Raw genomic sequence first — 10,036 nt, forward strand, 5'->3', positions numbered from 1 at the left:
GTATGGACATTGCTTGTACACAAGTTTTTCAAATCTTTTTGAGTTGATGCATTAACATTTGATAATGATCGTTCCCAGCATACCACATAGCAACCATCATATACAGGCCCTATTCGCTGGTTGGTTTCTGGGTTGGTTTGGGCTAGCTGGTTCTGATTTGTTGTGAGAGAAAAATACTGTTGGCTGACTGGTTTGGGCTGGCTGAAACCAACAAGCGAACAGGTTGACAGATCAGAGCAGCATTTCTACGCGTGCCCTTAAACCCGGCTTGATCCGCTTCTTTTTTTCAATCCGGAACAGTGTTTTCCTCTCATAAATTCATCCAGAACCATACCATCCAGAACGAGCCTACCCGGTTGTTTTGTTTTTATTTGTTAATAATTGTCCAATCGTTGACTAATTAGGCTCAAAACGTTCGTCTCATAAAGTACAACCAAACTGTGCAATTAGTTTTTGATTTCGTCAACATTTAGTACTCCATGCATGTACCGCAAATTTGATATGACAGGAAATCTTCTTTTTGCATAGTGTCAAATTCTGGAATCGGTGACCAGCCCCAAAAATATTCCAAATTGCAATCCTGCATGCATGTGTGGACCACGCACGTACTTACAACTAATATCATGCATGGTGAGGCGACGACTTAGACCAAAGAAGACTTGCAAGTCATCGCATGCTTTCTGAAGGTGCACAGAGGGTCCATTGATTTGGACCACACACGTACTTACAACCAATAATGCATGATTATTGTATACTGCAAGGAGAAGGAAGTTGCTAAGAAGCATCCTCAGCGCTCCCTTTACTTTTCCAGGAGGATATGTTTCTGCAGGTTCACACTACTGTACATTTTTGCATCTCATCTCTCCTCCCTCTCTCTATATAGACACATAGCGATAGACAGTGACAGCTCGCCGAGTCAGCAATACTAAGAAACACTACAGCAGCAGTGTGTGCACCTCGTGTTTGATCTGTTCCTGATATATCCCACTCCGATCCCTTCATTCCATCTGTTGGTGCGAACTGCAAGATCTAGAGGATCAGAGCTAAGGTAAGGATTAACATTAAGCATATATGTATTCCACGCATGCATCAGTTATAACCCAAGCATTTGTTACAGACTTGCTTGTGGGAGTCAAAAACTAAAGCACGAAACTAACTAACCCAAGATGCATGTATTCATCAGCAGGTTGGTGGAATTCCCACAGCGACTTCATGGCGGAGATGGTGTGTTCAGCCCTTGTTCAGGAGACCGTGAGCAAAGGCGTTTCCTTTGCGTTGGGCAAGCGCGAGGAGAAGGCATCCCAAGGCCACTTGATGGAGAGGCTGGAGATGGCCGTCAGCCAGCTGGAGTTTGCGCTTGAGAGGGCCCAGGAGCGGCGCATCTGGCACCTCTCATTGATTTGCCGTAGGAAGCAGATCAAGTCTGCCTACGTCGAGGCAACGGAACTGCTCGACAAGCACAAGCAGCAGCAGGCGGTGCCTGCAGGACAGGAACTGCAGGATGCGCACGGGGTGAAGAAGCGCAAGCTATGGGTTATCAGTGCCAAGAACATGCTCACCACATCCTCTTTTGCTGGCTTGAGCACGGATGATGTTCGAAGATTTGAATGGTATGCAGATTTTGCAGACAAGTTTGTGAGGGACGTGGAGTCTGGGTGTTCACTTCATCACAACACCTTTTGCAACCCTATTGTCAGGCATCTCCTTGAAGGTAAAACTTTCTGGTATTACTTGAAGCAAGGAAATGTGCAACGAACAGTCCTCATATTCCCCATGTATTTCGATGAGCGTGGAGTAGAGGCACAGCTAGCATACTCTTACATGGATAGCACAATGATAGAGAAATGTTTTACTCTGGTGTTGTCCCTACGACTATCAGAAAGCACAGACATAGTTGGAGTTGCTATTAAAGGCTTGCAATTATTGACAGCTGAATTCAAGCATCCTGTTGAATGTGCAATGGGAGAACTTACCCTATTGCGTAATTTACAAGACACTGCCGATTTGTCTTGGCCTCCGTTGGTGCGCTGTGAAGAGATTTATAGTATGTTGCAGACACAACTTCTTCGCCCAGACCCAGCATGTTGCAAAGGAAGTAGGCACGGACTTTGTGCTAACAACAACGTCTCCTCAGAGTTATCGGACATACTCCCAGAGCAAGTTATTTATTGGGGTTTTAAGTGCTATATACCAGCAGTAGAGTCCAGCACGCGTAGCTTATTTGATGAGGTGGGCAGAGGTTGGAAGCCACCTCTGCAAGTGGTCATTGCGTTCAGGCCCCATCTTGAGTGTATTTCTTATTGGGTGAGGTTGTTCAAGGACCTTATTGAAAGGGATCTGAGACGATTTTATTGGGTTAGAAACAATAAGTACATTTATGCAGTAGAGAGGATCGGAGACGATGTTGAGAATGAGAAGTGGATAAATGATGTCAGCGTACAGGAAGTGTCCGAGACAATAAAATCAAAGGCAATAAACTGTTTCTCACGTCAGCCAGAGCTGAGGGAGTACATACTAGAGTGGGCCTCTGAACACGGTAGTGCAATGTTTACTGTGGAAAAGGGAAGCGTGGAAACAGCAGGTGTGCCCAGAACCAGGAAAAGGTACAGTACCCGAGCAAGAACAAGGACAAGTAGCAGGAGGTAACTAGCTAGCTAGGTCGCTTTTATTTGTGCTTGCATTGCCCTGCAACTTAAGGTATAGTGTGGTGTCTAGTATTTCGATCATTTGTAATATGGTACTATATATGTAAACCTATACTATATATATCATGCGTGGATTCGGCTAATTATGGCGCTAACATATACGGTCCAATTCCGTTTGTACCCGTGCGTATCTTCCCGGCCTTGACTTTATGGCCCGGCCCGTTCAGCTTTAGCGTGGGCTCATACCGTCAGTCCGTCTCCCTCGGCGCCTTGGTCGCTTTCCCCTGCCCAGCCCTTTCTCAGCTTTAGCATTGGCTTGTAGCAGACACCAGACAGTAATGCGCAGACAACGCATGCAAGTCATCGCTTTCAGATTGTAGAGCAGTTGGGGGAAAGTTGGAATTTGGCTACTGTAGCACTTTCGTTTTTATTTGGTAATTAGTGTTCAATCATGGACTAACTAGTCTTAAAATATTCGTCTCGCGATTTTCAACCAAACTGTGCAATTAGTTTTTTTTCGTCTACATTTAATGCTCCATGCACGTATCACAATATTCGATGCGATGACTACTGTAGCACTCTTTGGGAAGTTTTTTTTAACTAAACACCGGCCAAGTCCTTGTCCTTATCATTTGTTGTGACAAAACATGCTAGGCACACACGGTCGGTGCCGCGGAAGCTGCCTCTGCATTTCCTTGAACGTTCCATCTACTCCATGGATGGAAGGATGGATGGCCGTTATTGGCTGGACAGCTGAGTCAGCTTAACAGTGAAAAAGGCAGAAGTAAACATGCATGACTTGTACAGTGCATGCATCCTTGACGTGCTGCAGGATCAGAGCTAAGGTGAGGATTAACATTACCAAGCATATTTGTTACAGACTTGCAGTATGTTTATGTAGTACTTCATTTGGGAGTCAAAAACTAGGGCGTGATTGGTTGAGAGAAACCAGACCGACCTGGCTCCGTGGATGCAGCTTGCGAGTGTTTGGATGGCTGGGCTGAGTCTTGGGCCACGCGCCACTCATGCAAAAGGCACCCTCTGGCCTAGCTGTGCATAAACAAATTTGAGATTTTGCTAAAAAAAAAAACAGATTTGAGATCCATTTTTCTGGAGCCTGGCTCGCACGAGTGACGAGCAAGCGGCCTCATGTCTCAGGCGATGCAGGGCTAGAGTCACCTTCCTCCCTCTTCCGAACTTCTTCGCGTCTTAAACACCGCCGTCGCCAGCAGGGACCCTGCCACTAGTGGAGAAATGAGATCTAGTCCCAGTTGGGAACTAGCTCTACTTCGGTATGTGAGATTCGAACCCAGGACCTCTCTCCTCGCGCATAAACTCCTTACCAACTCAGCTGTACACCACATGTGATAGAGTCCTGGACACTCTCCTTTTGAATTGACCCATGGGGTACCTTTAGTCCCGGGTGAAAGACCTTTAATCCGAGTTGGTGATACCAACCGGGATTAAAAGGTCACCCTTTAGTCCCGGTTTGTATTACCAACCGGGACTAAAGGTTGAAGGACCTTTAGTTCGGGTTGGTAACACCAACCGGGACTAAAAGGTTGACCTTTAGTTCCGGTTTTAGGCTCCAACCGGGACTAAAGGTGGCATTCTGCGAAAGCCTGCCAGGACAGGAGCCTTTAGTCCCGGTTGGTAGCTCCACTCGGGACTAATTCTCCCTCTACTCCCGGACGCAAAAAATATCGAGACTAAAGCCCAAAATTGAAGTAGATGAAAGGTCATTTCTCTACTAGTGTGCGCTTCGCGTCTTCTCGGCCGCTGTCACCAGCAGGGGCCTGCACGGAGGTTCCCGTCTCTTGTACATCATAATAGATGTTCGCGGCCTCTTCTATGGTTAATTCAGGGTTGTCTTCGACGTACTTCTGTACGTTCCTTAAATCTTTATTGTGTATTTCTTCGGCTCTTGTTGTAGGGTATTGACTCTGTGTTTGCCTGTCGAATTCAGACTTCAACAAACACGGAGGCAGTGTGGCACAGAGATTGAAGAAACTAACACAATCTTCCTTCGAGATTTGTGCTGTAAATTTTTTTTTCATCAAGGTGGTAACGCTGCCACTGAACAGTCTTTTTCTTTTTTGTTGGTCCACTTTGGGAGCATTAGCGACCGAATCTAAGGACCTTTTCTGCGACTGCGAGGATGTCCTTGATTTTGTTTTGGGCTGAGGTGGAGGAGGAGGAGGAGGAGGATGATGACGACGAGAATTCTATTTTCCCGGGGCTGATGAAGATGGAGGAGGAGGAGGAGGAGGAGTCTTCTCTTTTCTCGGGGCTAATGAAGATGGAGTTGGACGAGGAGGAATAGAAGGAGACCTCTGTCTTCTCGGGGGTGATGGCATAGGATGAGGAGGGGAGTGATCTCTGTTGGGAGATGGTGAGTGATCATCGCGGGTGGGCGAAGACTCACAGTCGTCCTCATCATCAGAGGACAATTGGTGGTCAAGCTTAATGAAGCGCTTGCTCCAGACCACTTGAGAGCCCTTGTTATGATCAAGTTTTGGCCTGTCTTCCGCTGCGGGGTACTCAATGTGTATCTTGTTATACTTCTTATCAAGTATTCTGTCAATGGTGACGCGAGTGTACCCCTGTGGAATTGGGCGGCCATTAATGGTCCCGTCTCCCATAGGCCAGGCCTAGCCGAGTGCCACCTTGTCCTTTGTCCATTCCTGACAGATGTACAACTTGACATTGACGGGTTCAGTGATGCCGTCCACCGGATGAGGCACATTTGCATCTTCTTCATCGAGTGGGGTCGATCCGCAGCTACTGCGACCCCTAAACTGTGGGCTAAAGACAGTAGGAGTAGAGTTTTGTGATACTCCTGACCCCTTGGACAACAAAATTTGCTGGACTCGTGCTTCAACAGTCGCCTCAATCCGTGCGTCCATTATGTCTTCCATCTCTTTTAGTCGCCTCAAATACTCCGCCTCCTGTACCGCTCTACCCCTCGAGAGGCTCTGGTAAGTGTTAGATTCTTGGGGGAATGCTAGTTTCCAAGGAACAACACCGGTTCCTCTAGTGCGACCAGGGTGCTCCTTGGTTCCAAGTGCTTGGGTGAGCATGTCTTTCTTCCTATTAGAAGTGCGAGTCCCTTGCCTCACCTCCTCAGTTACCTAGGAGATCCTCTGGATGAGTTCGCTCAAAGGTTGATTTGTGGAGCTAAAGCTCCCATCCTCGGCATGCCGTACATTCCTCCCCATACAGTATATTACCGATCTAGGCTCCCAATCTGCGGTCTCAACCTAAACGCCTTCCTCAACAAGGCGATCCATCTTTTGAAGTTCTGCTTTAAATTCTGGCATCTTTTTAGCGTAGCCACGAGAGCCGAGATGATGAGGATTCATTGCTTTCTGTGAGTTCTCCTTATTCTTCCTGCTCAGTTCTAAGTACTCCTCGGATAACCTGTATTCCTTGAAATCCTGTCAGAAGTCCTTCTGCTTGCTAAACTGTCCACCATCGAAATGTGGCTCTTTATTTTGGATGTCAAAATTCTTGTACAATGTCCCCTTGAAATTCTTGAAGCATGTCCCCATGATTTCTTTTGCTTTTTTCTTGACTAACTCCTTGTCATACTCCGTTGGGAAAGTGAAATACTCTGGGATCTTGATATCCCATATGTAATCCTTCTCACTTTTGGGAATCCTCCATGGGTCATCATCTTTCCCAATCCACTTCCTGTACCTAATCGGAATGAAGTCCCTAAGAAGTAACCCGAGGATAGTCTTGTATTTGGTCAAAGCTATAGGCAGTGAGAGTGGATCCCTGAATTCATCAAACTCAGTAATGTGCCAGTGTGCATTCCTACCAACAGGAATCTTTGACACGCCTCGCTAGGATCTAGCCTTCCTACTACCCAAACCCTCTGGCTCCTCGGTCGGCGGAGGCTCTTGCTAGAGACACCAAGTAAGCTATGAACCTCTCAATTGATTAGGGTGTGTGGCTACATAGTCACATGATACCGAAGTTACCTGACCATCTTGGTCATTTTGACCCAGATCGAGCAGGCCGGACGGGGTCCATGGCAGCTCATTCTCACCATTCTGATTGACACCATCACTGTTTGTCGGATCATGCGGCTCTCCCATCCTAGCGATATCAGCCGCTTCTTGTTGCCGATATGTTCTTCGGCGATGGGGTAACAGGCAACGATGAGTCATGACTGTGACACGCTCGTTGTTAGTTTTGGCTGCGGACAACTACTAATATATATATATATATATAAGATGTTTAATGCAAAGTCTAATAATAAGTTCACATACAACAAAGTCAAATAATAGCATATGTTCACCTAGAACAAATTCATTGTTTGATTGACCACATACAACAAAGTCCACCTGCTGTTCTACGAAACTAAGCCTACATCAACTTCCAAATAAGAAAAACAATGACCATAGCCATAAATAAAAGCATGACATCTTTCCAAGACCAAGGAGCAATTCTCCTAATTTTCACATCTCCGGTGGGTGGCTTCTCTTCAATCTCCAGTGCCAGCGGATGGCCATGGTTTGCATTCATTGGACCATAGTAGGCCGGTTGCCCATGGTTTGCAAGGTAAGCCGAATGACTATAGTAGGCCCTCAAAGCTTCAGCTTCTGTGTTGTATTTTTTATGCAAATTACCAGGGTAGTGATTGACATGAGCATAGCAATCTTCCCAGGTTTGATAAATCCCAGGCATGTGAGCAACATGCATTACATACCATGCCATGGTTGTCTATACATTTAAGTAAATTAGGCATGTGGTAAGTGGTAATGGTAACTCACTGAACAAGAGTTATTATTCAAGTTATATGGCCAAACTAAATCTATTTAATGTTCTTTATCCTTGACATGATAAAAAAATTACCTCAATAATGGGATTGTTTTTTATTCGGAGATCAATGTGGTTTAGTAATCATACTTGCTAGCATGCAGCATCATATGTCATTACTTTTTTACTGTGCACACAGATTAAATAGATTGACTGCAGAGAACACAAAGAAAAGGAAGGAACTGCCTCGAGAACAGCAATTTTGGTGATTATAGCGAACACTGAAACAAAGTTGGAACAACATTGTGTATATAGTAAATTCTAGAGCCCTACCATGCATGACCTCAAGAGCGAGACTCAGTCCACCTTTGTTGCTGCTGCTGAGCCAATTTTAAAAGTTGTTTTTAACTCTCTTTTTTCTGGAACAAACATCTATAGATGCCTTTTTTAAGCATGCTATACATTCCATCAAATTGCACATGACCATAGCCTCAGTCCAATTAATATATTAAGTCATCATAACCTTAGTCTAAGTGCTATCATAGACGAGAGAAAACACTTAGATTAAATATAGTTATCATCGGCACTGGCATCATAGGAAATGGACAGTGCTAAGAAGTAAGAAGGCACCGACATCATCGGCACTGACATCATAGGAGAGATTTAGCAAGCACTTGTCTGAACTTATTGTGCTAGATGATGTGTGAGACATATATTCAGTGCATCTCAATAAACAAGAATTTATACTCTGTTCAAATGTTTAGACTACACACACCAAACATATAGAAGCATATATGACATAATTTGGCCAAGCTGCCTTTACATGTATGCTTGCAGGTTTGCAAAAGTAAACTAAGTCTTATAATTTAGCCAAGCAGCATGTAACTCAATCGAATAGGAATCGGCTGCTACTAGGAAGACAACAACCTAATAAAACATAAATCATAAATGTACATGCACCAGAATTAGTCCGGTTGCTTACTTGCTAAAAACTATTGGACAAAAAATATCTTTTCCTCTGACAATGGTCCTTTTGTTCCCAAAAAACTTTGAACCATGGATTCTGATATATCCACATCTCCATATAAACCATACATACTAATTCAAGTAAGCAGCAACACCTCTACTGATTCACAGCAACACCTTTACTGATTCAAGTAAGCAGCAACACCGTGGGGTATTTCATCAAACACATAGTGGGCAGTGAGCCACGCACTCACCGTGGGGGTGGGAAAGCAGCTGTCCATGCGCTCTTGAAGGCCTCGGTGGTGGGAGTGCAGCCATGGAGGAGGAGGGGCATGGCCGGCGTTGTGGACGAGGAACGAGGGCATGGACGGCGCGGTGCTCTGGCTTGGGGCGGTGGACGGCGTGGGGCAGTGCTCCGGCGTGGGGCGGTGCATGGGCGTCAGCATCGAAGAAGAGGAGCGCGTGGCTGGGAACGGCGGCGCGGGGGGCGGTGGATGGGTGCACGAGGAACGGTGGTGCCCGTTAGTGTGGGGTGGTGCTCCGGTGGGGCGGGGGGAGGGGTTGGCGTGGGGTTGAAATGAATTTGGATAATTTTAACCCGCGCCTCTTTTATACCAGTAGCTCATCACTGCCAGTTCTAATTATAAACCGACAATGATGGGGGTACATCTCTGCCGTGTCATTTCCCAAACTGGCAGTGATGTGGTGTAGCAGTTAGGTGTTAAGTAGGATAACTTTTTATTTTCTTTCGAATTCCCCCAATTGGCTCAACGGTTAAGACCCCTCAACTTAGCCCCTGAGACCCGTGTTCGAGTCCTAGGCGGCCCAAATTTTCTTGTTCAATTTTATAAATTATTAAATGACTTCGAGAAATGGCTCATCACTGCTGGTTGTAAGTCTAAACCGACAGTGATGAAGAAATATCACTGCCAGACCATTCTTTAAACCGGCAGTGATTGCGGTGTAGCGGTTACAGCATAAGTAAGTTATCTTTTCCATTTCTTTCGAATACTTCCGACTAGTTCAACGGTTAAGACCCCGCAACTTAGCCCCCGAGACTCGTGTTCGAATCCCAGGCAGCCTAATTTTTTTGGTTTAATTTTATAATTTATTAAGCGGCCTAAAGGTCAAAAAGAAAAAATAAATAAACCTTGGCACACATCCCATACTAGCGCAACGATTATGTCTCTGAACTCTGCAGCCCGAGACTCGAGCACAAACCCGAGGGCTGGCATGATTTTTTTTAATTTTTTATATATCACTACCGTTTTTCAAAATAAACCAACAGAGATAACTAGCATCACTGTCGGTTTCTTCTCATCACTGTTGGTTTTTTGAAACCGACAATGATGTTTATATATATTAAAAAATTTCTTTTATATACTGAATAAATAGAAGCATATGTATTGCTATGTCGAAATGGCTTGAAATTTTTTTGGCAAGCTTGTACACCCAAATTAAGACCCCACACAGGATCTTAGGTTTTTCTGATTAGTTTTTTATTTATTATATTTTTCTGTGTGCTGAATGAGACAAAAGAGGGTGAATTTCATCTTGGACCCAATAGATTTTTTCATCCACCTCCACAAAATTCTTATCCCTAGGGCACATTAGAGCCTATATAAAAGTTTGGCATCATTCTAGATCTTTTTGTGGGT

General features: G+C 45.0%; 1 protein-coding gene across 2 annotated transcripts; it reads left to right on the forward strand.

Moving 5' to 3' along the window:
* The first annotated feature begins 908 nt into the window (after positions 1–908).
* On the forward strand, positions 909–2,787 carry LOC136544862 (uncharacterized). 2 transcript variants are annotated; one of them, XM_066536924.1, is made up of 2 exons: positions 909–1,048; positions 1,184–2,787. In XM_066536924.1, the coding sequence occupies exon 2, from the start codon at positions 1,213–1,215 to the stop codon at positions 2,644–2,646; it is 1,434 nt and encodes a 477-aa protein (XP_066393021.1). In that variant the 5' UTR covers positions 909–1,048; positions 1,184–1,212; the 3' UTR covers positions 2,647–2,787. The 2 variants fall into 2 exon arrangements, with proteins under 2 accessions (XP_066393021.1, XP_066393022.1); XM_066536925.1 differs by having other exon boundaries at positions 913–1,048; positions 1,187–2,787.
* The last annotated feature ends 7,249 nt before the right edge of the window (positions 2,788–10,036 follow it).

Source organism: Miscanthus floridulus, chromosome 3 (genome assembly GCF_019320115.1).
Source record: "Miscanthus floridulus cultivar M001 chromosome 3, ASM1932011v1, whole genome shotgun sequence".
Classification (NCBI taxonomy): Eukaryota; Viridiplantae; Streptophyta; class Magnoliopsida; order Poales; family Poaceae; genus Miscanthus; species Miscanthus floridulus.